Raw genomic sequence first — 19,496 nt, forward strand, 5'->3', positions numbered from 1 at the left:
GAATATATGAATGATAGAGTGTTTTATTTTGTGTCGTATACGAAAAAATCTTCCAAGTAGCTTGTATTAACATTTTTTAGTGAAGAAAACTGGAGCAAATTGGTTTTGCTTTCAAATAGATTTGCAATGAAGGAAAAGACCAAGCTTATAGCATTCATAATATTAGTTTTTTGTGCAAACGAAGGTTGTTTGCTGTTACGCAGAGGTAAAAAGTATTTGGTTTTGCTTACAATTTTCTATATTATTGTCTATCTTATTATTGGTATCTATTGGTTTGTGCATATATTTGAGATAGAGATAATAAGTATTTTTGTTATCTTCTGTGTTTGTGTGCCATATTATTTGTTTATTGCCATAGAAAATGAAAAAGCGGTCTGGAGATTATAGTTATACTGTAAAAGTTATGAACTCAAACTAAGTGTGCTTGTGCAATCAACGTGTTATAGAATTAGCAAAAGTTTTTGCATCAATCTTTTTCTTTACCTTACATCTCTATTTTTTTGCTGATATCAAATATATGCTTGGTTTTATTTGTTATTGTTGTACTAGTATTTAGGTTTTCTATTGAGTCGTTGCTTCTTAATAAATCACTAATGTCTTCCCTTCTCTCAATCACAGAAAATCAAGAAGAAGATGTAATTTAGGACTAATACATTAGGCATAATTTATGCTTATTCAATTGGTATTATGCAATGTTTCAGTTCTAATACCATTTGTTTTATGTTTCCAGGTCTTAAGAATTGTTTCTGCCCTTGTGGGGCTTTATCAAGGATTGCTACAGTTGCAACTAGTACACATACATGTAAATTAGCTGTGTCTTTAGATTGTCATAACAAATTAGAATTAGAACACAAAATGTCCTACCCAAATTTAATTATATTCATAACTATACTTTTTGTCTTTGCCTTTTTCTGAAATAATCTATTTGAATTAACCATTAACACCAGCAGAAACATACAATGATTTGATGACATATACATTGATATTGTCTTGTTGTTGCACCAGCAGAAGTCTTACAACATGTTTTTGGCATCTATCTTTATGTTAGTTCATGTTTTGATGTGTGAGATTTGTGAGGTTTGAGGTGCAATTTGTGCAGTGGCTTATTATTCGTTCTATGTTAAATGATATGAAGACAAAGAAAAAGAAATGTCAGTGCTGCCCAAATGTAGTGGTCTGTAAAGTTGAATTTGTCTCTCTCTCTCTCTCTCTCTCTCTCTCTCTATTTGGCTTTTCTCATCTATTCTTTTTTTTCTCTCTAAATATCAACTTGTGTTTGATGTAAACTACGGTAATGTTTCATATTGTGTTGACATTCTGCAGTCAATATTTGCTTAAGAGTTATATCCTTTTTCCTTGATGCATTCTGATGGTCGTCATTTAACTTTTGTGAACTCTAATCGATCAATTTTTTTCTTATCTGGTTTATTCTATGTCAATTCTTGAAAATTTAGGTATCAGTTAGAAAATTCTTACCATTGTCTGAGTTTTAGAAGTGCGTTTTTTTTGTAAATTATCTGAGTTTACTTTTACATTCTGAAATCTGTTGAACACAATTGGGATACCTAATGTAAGATGGTTTGGAGTTGAGGGAGACTACAATCTTCTTATAATGGATTTGCTTAGTCCCAGCCTTAAAGATCTTTTTAACTTCCGTAGCAAAAAGCATTCTTTGAAGACAATTCCTATGCTTGCAGATCAAATGATAGATTTCTTGGTTTTTTCTCCTTTCATTTCTCTGTTCACTTCTCATTTTGTCCTTGTCCCTATCAAACAATTTGCCCTCACAACATCTTCTTCTTTGGCACACAGGTCGCCGATTACTCCACCAGAATCATAGGCTTTGTTGGATGATACTACACCAGAATCATAGACTAAGTTTCAAGATAAACATTCATAGGAGTTGTTGGGGGTATATTTTTAAGAACTATTTCATAAATTAACCTTTTAAAACTATTTTAAATTCTTTTTAATGTTAGTAGATGTATCGACTGGCTTATAGAAATGTTAAGGATGTAATCATCCCAATGCAATAGTTGTTTTAGTGCCCCCTTTTGGTACTTTGTGTAGGAAATTTTCTCCTCAGCAAGGAACCTCCTCCAATTTTGCTTGATTTTGGGCTTACTAAAAAGTTACCAACCACCATGAAACAAGCACTGGCAAAGATGTTTTTAGTCGTTGTAGAGGTTTGTATGGCATTATTGTTTTCTTCATATTTATCTTCTAACATTTGATATGTTCTTTTTAGTTTAAATATAATTGTCAATAAAAGTTCTTCATGTGTCACTCTCTTAAATGCAACATTGCAAGATTAGAGACTTACTGATGTTGACACTATGAATATGAAGTGTATTAATATTCAAAATACCATCATGATTAGTAAATTACATATTGTAAACAGCAAATTGTTTGCATTTTACTCTTCAAATGTTGACAGTTTTTTGGTTTTATAAGCTTATCTGAACAGTTTACTATCCGATTCATTAGTTTTTGTGTTGCCTTTAGAAATGTATAAGCTGTGTATTATTAACAAAGTTTACCGATACTAGTTATGATAATGTTTGTTGCTCTGCTAATGTTATGATAATAATTTCAGAGGGAAGCTGAAATGCAAGGAATGTATGCAAGGTAGTCGCAGGGAAGAGGTTAAGACGTTGACACCTTACTAGGGCATGCGTTGAGAACTGTGCTTCAGATGAATTTTAGATTTGTTGTGATATCTGTGAGAAATGGTTTCATGGGAAATTTGTTGTATGAAGAAATGCTTCAGTTTATCAGTTTTCTTGTGATGTATTGAATTTTATAGAGCAAGGTAGTTTTTTGTTTAGGTTTGTTCTCAAAGTACTTTTTTCCTTTATAAACAAAATTGTAATGCATAGAAGATAACGTATATTATTCAATGAGATATTATATGTATAGTTCTTTGTTATTTCTTCTATTAATAATGTGATTATGAAATGTTAATGAGCTCAAATGGTTTTAAAATAGCTAGTGAAATACTTTGATAACGCTTTTCGAACGAAAAAAACGCTATAAAATGTCTTTTATAGCATTTTTTTCAATGTTATTGAAAACGCTATTTAAACATTTTATAGCGCTTTTTGATAGTGTTTTTTCTCACGTTATAAAAAACATTTATAGCATCATATTTGTGCTATTGTAGGGGACATATTATAGCGTTTTGCATAGCGGCAAAAAAACGTTATGAAAAGTCAAACTTTCAATAACATCGGCTACGACAGCATTTCGAAAATGCTATCGAAAATCTATAGCAGCGTTTTTTTGATGCTATCGTAACTGATATTTCTTGTAGCGGCAGCAAGAAAAATAGTGATTCAATAAAAATTAGGGCAAGAAAAACAAAGACTAGAAATACAATTATGACATTTGAATCTAAAAAACTGTCGTCGAAAACGTTTTCTTGGCAGTTAATTAAAGTCATGGTAGGTGAAATAATGACAATTAATAAGTAAATGATAAATAATGACATTTAATATCTGTCAAATAAGATTAATAATGACACTTATTCTCTGTCATAAAATATAAACAATGACAGTTATTATCTATCATAAATATAAGTAATGACAGTTATTATCTGTCATAAAACCTAAGGGCCCGTTTGGGGTTAGGGTTAGCACTGTGGGCTTAGGTTAGCCCAACCCTAACACCCGTTTGGGCCCAAGATTAAGGAAACCTGGGTTTCCTTAATCTTGGTTTTACCCTCAAACACCTCCCCCTCAATTCGCCAATTTTCCTCCATTTGTGTCTTCAACCCGTGTTAACCCTTCACGCTCAATCCGTCTTCATCTCCTTCGATTTCTCCTTCTTTCGTTCTGTGTTCTCTCCCTCATCATATCCATTTGCATTTTCGGTTCTTCCCTTCGATGACTCCTTCTTTCCTTCTATGTTCTTTCCCTCATCTCCTCCATTACCATTTTTTATTCTCCCCTTCGATTCCTCCTTCTTTCGTTCTGTGTTGTCTCTCTCATCTCCTCCATTACCATTTTTCGATTCTCAAATGTGTTTCATAAACCCTCATTTGCCCATTTTTCCCCGATTCCCTGTTCAAACCATGACCATTTATTTCCCACATCTGTCGATTTTCGTAACACCCTAACCCACATTTTTTGTATATTTTGTTCCTTCTTTCGTCTGTTGTGTTTTGCCAATGAATCCCCATTTCGTGACGTCAAATCTCTATCTACATCTCTCTCATCCGTCTCTCTCAGTCCTTAAAGGTTTTCTTGTGTTTGTTGAAGTCGACCCTTCAATCATGTTGACTCCAAACACAATTTCCTTTTCGAATCTAGGGTTTTGCCTACAAACACATTTTGTTGAAGGCGACCCTCTAATTTTCTCCTTGTCGCTCGACGTTCCATTGTTGCAGTTGGGTGTTTTGCTTGTCATTTCGTCATTTTAGACAGACACTTCACATCGTTGTCTGTCAATGGTTGTCGATCGAGCTTGGTAGGGAGGTATTAGACTCTTTTGAATCCATTGTTTTAGCTGATAATGAGTTCTCATTCCTTTGAATACAAACTAATTTTGTTTTGGAGTATATGTATCTGTTTGCATTCCGTTCCCTGTTATAATAATTTACTTTCGGTATTGCCATGATTTCCCATTGTTTGTTATCATGTCTGACTTTTGTTTTCAATATATGTATGTAGACTGATTTGTCGATTCTGTTGTGCTTTAATTTGTGTATGGTGTACTTTATTTTAGCCTTCCATTCAGTCTTCTTGGTTTACTTCGTTTTGTTCATAAATGTATGTTGGCAATGACTTCTATGTTTCCTTACATTGACCCAACCCTTCATTTCCTATCAATTCTGTTGCCTGATTTGGGATTTACAAAATATGTTTCAAGTTTTTTACACACTTTTCTTGCATCACTGATCTCTTGGGTTAAAAATATGTGGTTGCATAGAATCACTGAGTTCAACATTGAATTGTCTCTTCCATCTGTTCAGATTGTATGTTTTTGGTATAGCTTCCAGTACATAGCCTTTGACTGCTTGAACTTTTCTATGCTTTTAGTCAGTTGTAGCAGAGATTCCCTGTCTTTTAGTTCTTAATTTTATTGATGGATACCTTGCAATGTACTTCCCTCTTTATTTTTTGGTTTCCCTTCATTAAAACCCTCCTAACTTTTCCCATCTTCCCCTATATAACACCTCATTTCCTCTTTTCATTTATCACTTTCATTTCTCTATCACTGCATTCTTCTCTCTATTTCTATCTTCTCCTTGGTAAGTTACTTTTATTTTTCTCATTCTCCTTTTAATCTACCTTATTTTTTATTTCATTCATTCTTCTATTGTATTCATGTTCTTCTACAATTAACTTTTGTCCTCCTTTCTCACCTAGGAACTCTTTTGTATGTACTTATATTCATCTATTGTATTGATGTTTACCTTATATGCTTCTGTCCTCCTTTTTCTCTATCGTTTCATGTTTTTAAGGGGCCGTTTGAGGGAAGAAAAGGAATAAGGAGAGGAGGATTATGAAAAAGAAAGGATTATTTATAATTGAATTTTATTTATAACTGATGGCGTGGTTGACGGGGCATTTTTTGAATTTTACACGGTGGGCCTCTGGGCTTTTTTCGTTTTTGCCGCTTTTTTATATTTTTGAAAAGACCCCTATTTTTAATTTCTATTTTTTTTAGAAATTGAATTTATGTTTGTTCAACATGCGACGTGATTTTTTTTTAAAACGTGTAATTGGTAGCGTAATGCACGTGCAATTACCATGATTCTCTAAGGACAACATTTTCAACCGTATATTGATGTGCGTTATGCGAAAATTTCATAAACTAATTATTTACGCACCATTGAATAACCTTAAATTAAGTGAAATAAATCTGTAACGTGAATTACAACAAAGAAAATGGCAAAGGCAATAAATATAAGTCTATGGTTCGGAAAAAAAATAAAGCATCATAAAAGTCCTCGACAGGAAAGATATCAACATAGTCATGGGTCACCGCTAAGGAGGACCCTACAGTAAAAGGCCTTCCTCGAATCGAACATCTTGATGAAGCTTCTCATGAGCGACATCTTCTCATTCACTATCATAACGCACATACTCTTCTCCGCCATAGTAAGGTTCGGGATGGCCTCCATAAGCTCAATCACCTACGCTGCCATCACGTCCTCTCAGCTCATAGCTTTCTTCGGGCATTTTGCAATGGTTCTCAGCTGATCAGTCGCAACCTCCATACATTCCTGAACCAGGTCATATGTCTCAAACTGCTGCATTTCCTTTTCAGTTCGCTAGAGCCCGTCCTACCATCACTCGACCGGCCTGATCTACTGCCCATCATGTCCTTAGGGGACATGTTCATCCTCGGGCTACACATAGCGGGAAACTCCATGTCGATGCCATCCTCTGTGGGGACACTGTCGTTATCAGCCGGCACGTTCGAATCAATGTCTGCAAAGGTCTCCGCACGGGCTCCCATGGCTCGATCTTTCTCGAACACGTACGAAAATGCATCGTAAAATGCGAAAATGGTTTGTTAGGAGTCCTTTTGCTGCAGGGTGCGTCTGGGAAAAAACACCAAAAAAATAAAAGAACAATTAGTATTCCATAAAATCCAATTAGTCATATAATTATGTTCATATTCTTACCCGGACCCAATGATCGAACATGTCTCTCTCAACGATGATGCACTTGACGTCATCGTTCCAGCCGAAGCCACTACCTGCTGGGCTTCTCATCTCCGCAATGGCCTGAAACGTCTTCTTCAACAACTTTATTCGGCTTTCAATGACGATCGTCATCAAACTCCAACCGACCATTCTCTCCCCTAACATCCTCACTAGCTGTGCTAAATAACCAGACTGAAAGGTCCCGTTGTCCGACCCCCACCCCTCCTCCCCCGTGTTAACCAAGTCTACGAGGCAGTCTACTAGGCACGCCTCTTATGCATGTGTCCAGGAATGCTTTAGGCCCCTAGAAGAACTTGTCATTCTGATACAAAAAAAATGAATCATTACATGTAGTATACGATACATTCAATGAGTAAATATATGTTAAGAACAGAAGACACCAAACATGTTATCCAATTAAACAGTAAGGTAAATAAACATATAGACATACATCTTTCTAAACCAAGTATTAATACATAAAATATGAGGGCAACAAACTGAAATGGAGAGTTGCATAATACAGAACGGTATACGAAGGGGACAATAACATAAATGACACGATACTACTGATTATGCAACTGTCATTCCATGAACATCGATGAAGCAAGCACATCACGCCATTCAGTCCATTCATTTTAGGGCTCAATGTATGTGATGTCGTCCCCACTAGTAGTTGCGTGTGTCGAGTCACCATCGTCTTAGTCATCCAATTCGTCAATGTAAGTCATCTCCCAATTTATTAAATTATGAAGGAGACAACAAGCCATGATAATCTGACATTGGACTTGTAAGCTACCAAAATGCTTCATCATATAGACAACAATATATTTCACAAAACCATCAATATACCTTTAAAGAATCACAAAATAGTTAAAATGCGTTTTTGAGTTACGATACCTTAGGGAATGGACAAAGAGAACTAAAAACCCAAGAACTAAAAATCCAACTCGAAAGTAGAAATAAGATTTGTGCATTTAGCGGCGTATCTGCTTCTTTTTTGAATATCAGTTCTAGGGCACTATCCTTCAATTGATCCATCGACCGCTGCAATCTCGTCTTCTATTCTCTCTACTCTGACACTCAACTCTGCCTTGAGCGTGCAGCAATGGAAGCTTGGGTGTGCACTTGAGAATCGTATTTGGAAATTTTGTGGGGAAGGAAAGAGGAAAGGGAAAAAATCGTGGGAATGAAGAGAGAAATGAAAGGAAACTTTCGAAGAGGGAAATATTTTTAAAGAGAATGGGAAAAAGAAGATTGGAATTTTCGTGGGTATTTGGAGAAAAAGAGGAAATTTGGGGAAAGTGTATGAGAGATGAAGGGAAATAAATGCTTATAATTTTATTATTTATATTCAATGACATTTAAAAATTGTCATAGATCTATGACACTTAAAAACTGTCGTAAATTATTCAAATCCGAAAAATTCCGTCTTTTCCCGCCAAAAATGCACTTTGTTTGCATTTATGACAGTTTTTTCACCCTCCAACCTCAATTTGGCTATACCCAACTGTCATAGAAACTCATATTTCTTGTAGTAACAATTTTTTTTTCAAAATTAATTATGCTTAGCAAATATTATATTAATATTTTTAATCGAAATTTTATATAATTTTGCTGTAATAGATGCATCGAGAGGTCCACAAATGATATGTTATAAATTTCAATTTGATTGAGAGAAATTGTTTGTGTACTAAAGATGCAAGTTATCAAGAGTTTTAATCTCAAATAAGTGTATGTTTTTTTCTTTTGAAACTCATATTATAATTATTAGGATCTAATTTCTTAGTAAAAAATTACCATACTTTTTAAAGAGTTAGACATTTATCTAATTAATTAACAAGGTCTTATATTTTGAAATTGAAATTAACAAGAATTCAAAATTAATTTACAAACTTTCAATTTTCTTCATCACCCTCTATGACATCATCGCCTTGCCGTCATCGTCTACGTTGCATGTGTCTACATCTATGTTCGCAACATTGAGTTGTCGGGTCTGTTGAATAATTTGTTCTACAACTCCTATGGGTTTGTCACACATGTCGCCTAAAGCTTCTATATTGTGTTCCACGAAAAAAGCGTGTACGTCGTCAACAAAATCATATTGAAAGATTGCAAATAATACAAACCAAATTAATGTTTTATTATTATTAAATGTATAAAATAAAGCATATTAAATCCTTACCATGCAATGATAGAAAACGCCCTCAGGGGTGATGAAGCGTCAGGTAATCGACTTGTACCAGGGAAAGTAGTTTGCTGATATCGTTAGTTGGTGTGTGGTGGGTGCTTCAACCAGAAATTTATATCGCGAATTCCACATCCTGGTATGTTTCGCATGAATCCGACACCAATCTTGATCATGCTTGTCCCTTAAATCTATTTGGTGTAGGCTCGGATCTGTGGAATTAATCGCTAGTGGCATTTGCAACATATTAAACTGTCCCAACACGCGATCTGGTTGATGCTTCTTGACCAGATGAAAACAAATCATTGGACCCAAGTAAGTCCACACTGTGTGACCACTACGACATCGAACAGGAAGCGATGCCATAATGTCGAGCATTTACGGTGTTCAATTAATCTGTTGAAAAAATAAATGTCAGTAGGCAACAAAACATGTGTGCAGACTGCACGTGAACAAAGTCGTATACTCGGTACAAGACTTTGCCGCTACGTGACAAAATTGGCAGTCAACAATACTATTAACTGCCATCTGGTACAACAGACTGCCATCTGTACCGAAGTCGTGTACCTGGTACACGACTCCTTCTCGAAGACGTAAACTCGGTCCACGATTTAGCGAAGTTGTGTACCTGGCATACGACTTCACTACTCTATTTATGAAAATTCTTTTAGTAGTACCCTATTTTTGACATCATTTTTACTAATTACATTATTTAAAAAAAATCAATAAATCGTAAAGAAGAATGAGAAAAAGAATTGAAAAATTGTATGCATTATTCAAAGGCAAACTTGAAATTTATGAAAATATCATGGATTTTTTGATTTTGTTATATCGACCGTAAATATTTTAAAGTTTTGTTATATTTATGAAAATTAAGCCTAAATTTAAATTTTTGTAGCTTTTATAAATTAAAATTATTTAAAAATAGAAATTTTCGATTGAAAATAGAGATGAAAGTAAAATGAAGTGGGAACATAAAAAACTTTAGAATTTTGTCAAAATTTGTATTGAAATTGGAAAAAGAAAAGGAAAATTGAAGGGAATTGATAGGAGGATTAGTAGGACCTTAGAACGGAAATTGAGATTTAATATTATAATGTGCTACTACTGCCTAGGGTTTGAGTGGTTTTGGCCTTTTGGGAAAAAGGAAAAGTTAATGTTCAAAAATAATAAATTTTACGAATACACTTTTTGGGAAAAATGGCGGTGTTAATGTGTGATTGGTGGCATTTTTTCTCAACAAAGTGTATGTATATATATAAAAGAGTAAGATAGGAAAATCTTCCTACCTGGAAGAATTAATTTGACGATTGAATTTAATGTTGGAAGAGGACAAAAGTTGATCCAAAAGACACAACTAGACGGCACTCCAACAAAGAAATTTATGTACATATAAATTTTTCTTCCAGAAAAAAAGGAATTTTCGTTTTTCTTTTTTATTTACTTGGGAACAGAGTCAATTTCTTTGTTGTTAAGAATAAAAGGGTCCGCACGTTTATGTTATGCAGCACAACAACTAGTACGTCTTCTCTACTCTACTATTCGGACGGTGAGACCCTTTTGGTTGTCAATGTCAAGGAAACCAAAAATATATTAGAGATGTAAAATATCCTTTTGACTTTTGAGAGCTCCAAAGAGCGAAAGACATTGATACTGTCATTTTCTCAAAACAATCCTCGCCCTCATTTACCGCACACCTCTCTACCATATCAATACCTTGCTAAACATGCTTTCTTGTATTCTGTGACATATTTTTTACGCATGGCTGTAAATGATCTTTTACCTACAAAAGTTACTTGTCCTCCTACTTAAACTTTGTCACTAAATATCGTTTTTTTTTTTTGTAGTGAACCAATATTTTATTATGAATTTAATTCTAATTAATATTTGAGTATTATTTAAATATAATAAATCTCCTTTGTATTATGATTTAATTTTGAATCTCATTCAAAATTAGTATCATATATATGTGTCAAAACTATTGGTCCTTTGTTTACCAATTGTGAATTAGTAGGGAGACATCATGAACTTACAAATTAGAAGCTCTAATGATACGAGGTTAATTAATTAAATACTTTAATTAAATTAACCAATATCTATTAATAATGTGTCACTCCATTAAAAATATAGTTGCTTTTCTTAGAAAAACAACACATATGCTTTTCTTAAAGGTTGGAAGGAAGGAATTTGATCTTGTGTAGCTCCTTTATCCCTGACTTGAAATCAACACATAAAACAACACATCTACTTTTAAAAGGTGCGAAGGAGTGAATTCAATTTTATGTAGCTATATTAATAAGCTCATCGCTCGATCATATCTCCAAAATAGTAGGTTTTAGTGAGTAAGAAATGTTAGCCACTCTTACCCATCAAAGAATGGGCCTAGGATTGAGATCGAGTTAATATGATTACCCTATGATATATATTCATTGAATAAGATAGGGGAATCGTCCAAACCAACCTATTAAAATTTACATATTACCAAAATAGCACATTTTTTTGGAAAATCGTTGAACTAACTTTTCTTAGTGCTTCTCACTTGAGATCGAGGCCTGAGATGATCTTAAAAGCTTCACATTTTAAATGTTATTGACTATTTTGAGAAATTGCGAAAAAATCTCTAGTAGTATTAATCGATGTTTTATTAAAATAAGGGAAACTTACATAAATGTAACAAAATTGTAAATTATTTACGGCCCGTGTAACAAAGCTCATAAGATTAGCCATTTTTTAAATATTCTAGGTTTGCCCTTCTATCTTTCTTTTCTTCCTCGCGATTCGTCTTCCTCCTGTTATTTCGTCTTCCCCGTCTTCTCTTGGGATTTCGTCTTTCTTCTTTCTTTTATGTGATTTCTTTCTATCATCTTTCTTATTTTTCAATTCTTTATTTATACCGTTTAATCTTTCTATCGTTTTTCTTATTTTCCTTTTCGTTTTTCTTCGTTTTGATTTCTTTCCATAGTCTTTCTACTTTTCCTCTTCTTTTTTTCGCAGCGATTTCTTTCCATCGTCTTTCTTCTTTTCTTTTTTTCTTTTACGCGTTTGCATTTGAGTAATTAAATCTAAACAACTGTGTACAACAAAATAGCAAAATCTAAAAGATCGTGTATAAAGAATCTTGAAAAAAAATCATTTAGATTGGCATAGCCAAATGTAAACGATCGTGTAAAAAAAAAGATTGTGTAGAAAGAATCTTGAAAAAAAAATCATTTAGATTGGAGTAGCCAAATGTAAACGATCGTTTACAAAAGTAAACGATCGTGTATAAAAAATCTTGAAGAAAAATCATTTGGATTGAGCCAAATGTAAACGATTGTGTAAAAAAAGTAAGCGATCGTGTACCAAAAGAATTAAAAAAATTGTGTAGCAAATTTTTTTTTAAAAAAATCATTTAGATTTGGGTCTTCAAATCTAAACGATCGTGTAACAAAATTAAACGATGGAATTGAAAAGATAATTGTAGCCATATCTAAATGATCGCGTATAAATTATAGTTATATCTAAACGATCGTGTATAAATTGTAATCATATCTAAACGATCGTGTATAAATTGTAATCATATCTAAACGATCACGTATATATTGAACTATATCAAAACGATCGCGTATATATTGAACCACATCTAAACGATCGCGTATAAATTGTAGATATGTCTAAACGATCGCGTATCAAACAATAAGCAAATCTAAACGATCACAAATATATTACACGCGCGTTATTGACGGCGTGGTTGACGGGACATTTTTGGTATTTTACACGGTGGATCTCTAAGTTTTTTCAGTTTTAGTATTATTCTATAGAGTGTAAATATTTTAGTGTTTTTTTATATTTTTTGAAAAGGTTTTAAAAATTTATTAGTCAAAATAATGTATTAAAAAAATAATAATTAAACAGGTCGGAGAAATGGGCAGATTCGCTCTTCTCCTCCCAACCACCATTAAAGAAGGGGATCCAGGAATTAAATACATTACATATATTAAAAATTAAGAATACATTACATCAAAAAGTATAAATACATTAAATACATTAAATTAAAATGACAATTTATTATATTAAATTAAATACATTATAGTAAAAATGTGGTCTCATTAAATGCATTACATCTACATCAAATGATAATTTGTTATATTGGATCAAGTATTTTTATTCAGGAATTATATTAAAAATTAACTATTGGTTCAAACAATAATTTTTGAAGTAAAAATATTATTGCTAAATTTTTATTTGATTGAAATGCAACTCAAATTTTGATAAATATTGAAATGCTAAAACTTGCCCCTTTCTTTTCTCGTGGGAGTTTGACCTCTTGTTTCTTTTTTGTTGTGTTTGTTTTGTAGAAAAAGAATATGACACCCATTAAAATTTTATCTTTCAAAACTAATTCTTTTTATAGTAAATCATCCTATTACTTCACTTGTGTACAAAATTGATTTTTGTACTTAAAAAGAAACATACAACTTAACTGAATTTAAACACTTAATTTAAAATAGAATGACTATAATAGACTAAAAAATTGAACCGACCAAACCATAGGTAGATCGACAGTACATCCCATGCCTAAAATTTTAAAATATGAATAATAATAATTTCTTTTTTCGAAAGTGAGTTTAGCTAAGCATAATTGATATGACATTCCATCCTAGAGGTGAGAGATTGACTCTCCTTCCTCAACATCATTAAATAATAATAAGCAATAATTGCAAACATAGCAATTAGATTCAAAATAATTAAGTATATAACAACATTTTAAAATTTTACAAACATAGGAAAGCCTATCAATGATAAAAGTCAATCACTAATAGACAATATTGTAAATATTGATCTATCACTGATAAACCATAAGAGTCTATCACCGGTAGACTTTTCTATATTTGAATTTTTTTAAAAAAATGTTGTTGTATACTTAATTATTATTCTTTAAATTACTACTACTACTACTACTACTACTACTAATAATAATAATAATAATAATAATAATAATCCCCAATAGGGTCGAATCTAGTCCACTACACCGCAACATACTTCTATTGCTTTGTGCTTTGGAATTTTACGAGTTTGCCAGATTGGGATTCATTCAGTTAGATTGGTATCTCATCACTGCACTTGTTGAAAGATGGAGACCAGAGACAAGTACCTTCCACATGCCGACTGGAGAGTGCATAGTCACATTACAGGATGTGGAGCATGTTTGGCATGGTAGTATAAACAGTTATGCAAGACATCTAATCAAGGTATTTGGAAAATTGCTAGACCATTAATACTCTTACAAATATGGGCTTGGGAATGATCCCCGATAGTGGCTCCACAGCTCTTACATGTCAATGACCCAAGCAGGTCCTAGATATATGTAACGATAATAAGGTGTACATGGAGAACATACACTATATGAACGATGTACCTATTGTACTTGTACCGGTTCAAAGAAGACGTGCTCGAGTGCAAGAGCCTAATGAATTGGAAGAAGTGCCTTTTGTGACACAAACATAGAGCAAGTCTGGTTATATTAGTCCAATGATGATGTTGCCGACATTTGTCATGAGATATTTGATTTAGGAGACAATCAATTGTCAGGCTTCGGAACAAGATATTACAAATACTGAGGCATGTACGATTTAGGGATCGATCCATCATCTTCATAATAAATATTTGTACTATGAAGTGCCTGCAGCAGTACCCAAGCAACCAAATGAGTAACAACTGAAGGAAAAACAACAAGAGACATGCAACAACGGAATAAAAAGGGTCATGCTTTACTCTATATGCATCTAAACGATTTAGAAGTTAACATGCATGTGCTATGCGATGGACCTAAACGAAGAGTATAAAAGGTAAACGATGAACTTACCTTTTATAGTTCTGAACTTCTTCGATCCAAAGCTTCTTTTTTGCCTGAAAATCACGAGCAAGGACAACCACCAAGTTGACCTACTAATCTCATGACCAAGAACGGAGTTGTGGGACTCGGTTTTGTGAAGTAAAACTTAGAGAAAAAGGAAGGAATGAGGTGTATCGTTTAGGTGATTTTTTTAGCAAAAAACATCATCTTCTTCTCATTCTGTAATGAGAAGTATATATATGAACTTTACATGCAAATTGCATGCAAATTATTTCATATAATCTCAACACCTAATTAATCCATTAACTCTTAATAGAATTTGTGGCTTCAAATTCTCAATAATTTGTCATATTGCTAATTAACTTTTAATTAATAAAGTAATTAGTCAAAGGGGCATTTTGATTATTTGACCAATTAAGTCAAAGTCAAACATTGACTTTTCTTAGTCAAAAGTCAACTTTTTGGCTTTTTGCTATTTTACCCGTTTTGACTAATTCTAACCTCCTGATTATGAATCCACATTCATTTTTCTAAAATTCAAATCATATTCAAGTATAAATTCGGTCGAAGTTCAAAGTTGAAAATCAACATGTTGACTTTTACAACTTTGAATGTTTCTCTCTCTCTTTTCTTAATTTGAACAATTCGAGTTACTTCAACATATTTTTCTTAGTTGAATCCATATGAGCCAGTAGGGGAACCTAATGGACCTATAAATCATGGACTCCAACGATTCGAGATTAACTGGCTAAACTCTTTTAGACCAAGCTTAATCTGCTATAAACCTTCTCGGGCCAATGAGAAGGTGGGGCCCCTTGTTCAAGACTTGGATTCAGTCCTTAAGAGAACAACCTATCTGCTATCCTAGAAGTGGGTATGAGTGAATTCCGTCTTGCACCCTATGTCCCTAGCTATCCACTCAGTCTTATCCCTGAAATGGGAGGCTTATTGGGCCAGTGCTGATGAGCTACCCTCACCTATGCAAATCTAAGGATACTACCAAATAAACAGAAGTTCATAGTTAGCTCAGGAATAAGATCAAGTTATCTAACATCATAATTGAAATAGTCAGTTTATAGTTTACGGTGTTATAACTAAAAGTGACTATTTCATGGTTCCAGTCTTATGCAATCTATTTACATAGGACGCCCCCACTCTCATGTCACTACATGAACGATTCAGAATCACATCGTTTATACTAACTATGTAGCAGGCCGCATCCATATTGTTTTTTCTAGAATAAGGCGTCCAACCTTTTTCATACACTATAGACTATTTGAGCTATTAACTTGAACTTAAATCCATGTTTTTGTCTCTACATAAAGTTCAAGTGTGTTGACAAACTCAGTAGAATAGCCTCGGGACCTTAATTTATTGGTTTTAAGATTATAGCATTCAATTATAAATTTTATTTAATCAAATAACAAAGTACGAGTTTTAGGACACAAATTCCAACAACAACTACAAAATAACTAGGAGGGACTAGCAACAAAGAGTGTAGAGTCGACGACGACAACCAGCTAGAAATCGATGACGACCAAGTTGTGGAACACATCGATTTCTTTTCATTAAATGAAAATTCTTAAATTATTGTATTATACATTCTACTTTATATTTAATTATTTTTCAATCACAAGCAATTACTAAAAATTTACGATCTTAAATTAAGACAAACGAATGCATCACAGATAAATATCCATATAAATTAGAAAATTAACGTAAACATAAATAAAAAATAAAAAAATTAAAAGAAATTTCATCAATTAAAAATACAAAAGAACACACGATAGCAATAAAATTGAACCATTTTTTTTTTATTAAAATTAGGTTTTTTTTGTGAGAGAGGAAAATAAATTAGTATAAAATTAAAAAAAAAAGAATTAAAATAAAAAATTCAAATCGAATAAAGAAATAATTATGTGAAAAATGAAAAGAACCAAAGAAATGTGAGACTCATTCAGAGAGAGAAACAAAAAGGAAAAGATTCACTCAAGGAGAGAGACAACAAAACTACACCATTCTCCTAAAATAGTTTTGAAAATGCATTATTTTGATAAATAATTTTCCAAATAGCAATATTAATATAATTTTTGCAATATTAACACTCAAATTCTTCTAGTTTTTTGTCAAATATATTACAGAGACATTTTTATATATAGCAAAATAAACTAAAATTTTTATCACATATAGTAAAATTTCCCTAAATTTGATTATCTATGTCAACTTTTATATCAATTTCTCATACCTTTATCCTAATTTATGTGTTCCATAATTAGATAAAATTTTGAATGAAATTACAACAACATTTTTATATAAAACGTCGGAAGCTTACAATGAGAGTTAGTTTTTGGTAAAAGATTATTTTGATTTAGATTATCTAATGTCAAATTGAACTGAGAAATTCCAAAATTATCAATTTTTATAGGCTTTCTCGGTATAATTTTGGCCAAAATTAACCGAGTTCCATCTATTTTTTTTCTTCAAATATTGGTTATCTACGTACTTTACTAATTTTTTTTTAATATTTGATGATAAAATAAATTAGTTAGATTTGAAAAAAATGTGTGAATCTAAATACTCACGGTTGACAAGATTCACCAAGATAGCAAAAAAAGAATTGATAGTTTTAGATAAAGTTGAAAAGTTATTTTTTTATACAAAATCTTTGTCTCAATCTTAGGCGAGAAACACCGAGAAAAGCTAGTCGACGACTTTCCCAAAAAGAGTGTTATTTTGATAATGTGATAACTTAAAATAGGTTGGTTTGGATAATTTCCGGGTAAGATACCCCACTCTTATGTAACAGATGTAAACTTTAGTTTCATGATTATACAATAAACCCTAACATTGTATATAACGATAAATGTCAAAATCTTTGAACTAGATAACTTTATAAATTAAAATTAGTTAAAGAAAAACATAACTTGATCCATGAATAATCTTCTTGAGGAATTGTGTTTCTCTCACTTGCCTTCTTTTTAGACTTAATTTAAGTTTCTTGATGGGAAGAATAAACTGGTTAATGAGACAGTGAGATGACCAATCCCTAAGGTTCTATTTATAGACACCACCCATCATGGTGTTAAATTAGGGCATTATTTTTTAACCTAATGGGTCTAATAAAATAATAAACCCAAAAGGGATAAATAATAGATAATGCAATTGGGCCACATTAATGATAATATTTTATTTAAGAATAAATCTAACATTCTCCCACTTGGCCCATTGACATTATTTACCATATACGTTCATAGACATAATGTGCAAAATTAAACTTCATAACATATCGTGTCAAGTCAAAGAAACTACTAAAGGATCAAGACGGTCATATATCATTGCATTAACATACTCCCTTCCATGTATCACTGAAATAGTTCTTCTATTAACATGATCTATAAAATAAAGATAATCACTAATGGTCCAACAATAAGTGTCTTTATCAAAGACGATGTCCTATTTAGTTTACATAATTCTTTTATGTATATACTAATCAGAAGAACAAAATTAACCATCAGATAAAATCAGAAACAATAAATAAATGAGCTCAAAGTGTCAAATAACATAATCTTGATCTCAATAATGATATCTACTAATGCCCATACGTTCAACATGATCATTGAACGTCTTTGGTGGCAATTCTTTAGTCAGTGGATCCGAAATCATAAGTTTAGTGCTAATGTGTTCAATTGACACCCTCTATTTCTGAACTTCTTCTTTAGCGGCAAAGTATTTTAATTTGATATGTTTAGCACCTTTAGAATACTTGTCGTTTTTTGAGAAGAAAACTGCTGCAGAATTATTACAATAAATTCTCAGCGGCTTGGCAATACTATCGACAATTCCAAGTCCTGAGATAAAGTTTCGCAGCCGTAAACCATGAACTGTAGCCTCAAAGCATGCTACAAATTCAGCTTCCATAGTGGATATAGCGATAATAGACTACTTTGCACTTTTTTCATGAAATTGCTCCTTCAGCTAACAGGAACAAATAGCCAAAAGTGGATTTTCTTGTATCCACACATCCGGCAAAATCTGAATCTGAATATCCAATCACCTCAAGATGATCAGATCTCTTGTAAGTAAGCATATAATCCTTTGTTCCTTGCAGATACCTTAAAACTTTCTTTGCAACTTTCCAATGATCCATTCCTGAATTACTTTGATATCTGCCTAGCATACCCACAGCAAAACTGATATCTGGTCTAGTGCAAGTCTGTGCATACAATAAGCTTCCAACAATAGATGCATAAGGAATAGTTTCCATCTGATTTCGTTCCAATTCATTTTATTTTTTTTTTGACATTGCATGAGACTAAATTTATCTCACTTCTGAATTGGAACTACACTTGAAGAACATTTGTCCATCTTAAATTTCTCTAAAACTTTATTAATATAGGTCTTTTGAAACAATCCTAACAATCCATGTGTTCGGTCACAGAATATTTCAATTCCAATCACATAGGATGTCTCACCCATATCTTTCATTTCAAAGTTTTTAGAAAGAAATTCTTTGGTTTGACATAATAAACCAAAGTCATTTGTAGCAAGCAAGATGTCATCAACATATAGAACAAGAATTACAAACTTACTCCCACTCATCTTTAGGTATATACATCGATCAACGATGTTTTCTTTAAAACCAAAATATGTGATGGTATCATTAAACTTGAGATACCACTATCTGGAAGCTTGTTTAAGTCCATATATTGACCTCTTTAATTTACACACCATATGTTCCTTTCCTTCAACCATAAAACCTTCTGGTTGATCCATCAACACTTCTTCATCTAAATTTCCATTTAGAAAGGCAGTTTTCACAT

The 19,496-nt window shown here is 32.6% G+C and overlaps 1 protein-coding gene across 1 annotated transcript; it reads right to left on the reverse strand.

Moving 5' to 3' along the window:
• Nucleotides 1-18,631: 18,631 nt before the first annotated feature.
• LOC127144155 (secreted RxLR effector protein 161-like) lies at nucleotides 18,632-18,940 on the reverse strand. The gene has a single exon (XM_051079723.1). It carries the CDS (start codon nucleotides 18,938-18,940, stop codon nucleotides 18,632-18,634), a length of 309 nt encoding a protein of 102 aa, XP_050935680.1.
• Nucleotides 18,941-19,496: the final 556 nt, after the last annotated feature.

The sequence above is a fragment of the Cucumis melo genome, chromosome 12 (assembly GCF_025177605.1).
Source record: "Cucumis melo cultivar AY chromosome 12, USDA_Cmelo_AY_1.0, whole genome shotgun sequence".
Classification (NCBI taxonomy): domain Eukaryota; kingdom Viridiplantae; phylum Streptophyta; class Magnoliopsida; order Cucurbitales; family Cucurbitaceae; genus Cucumis; species Cucumis melo.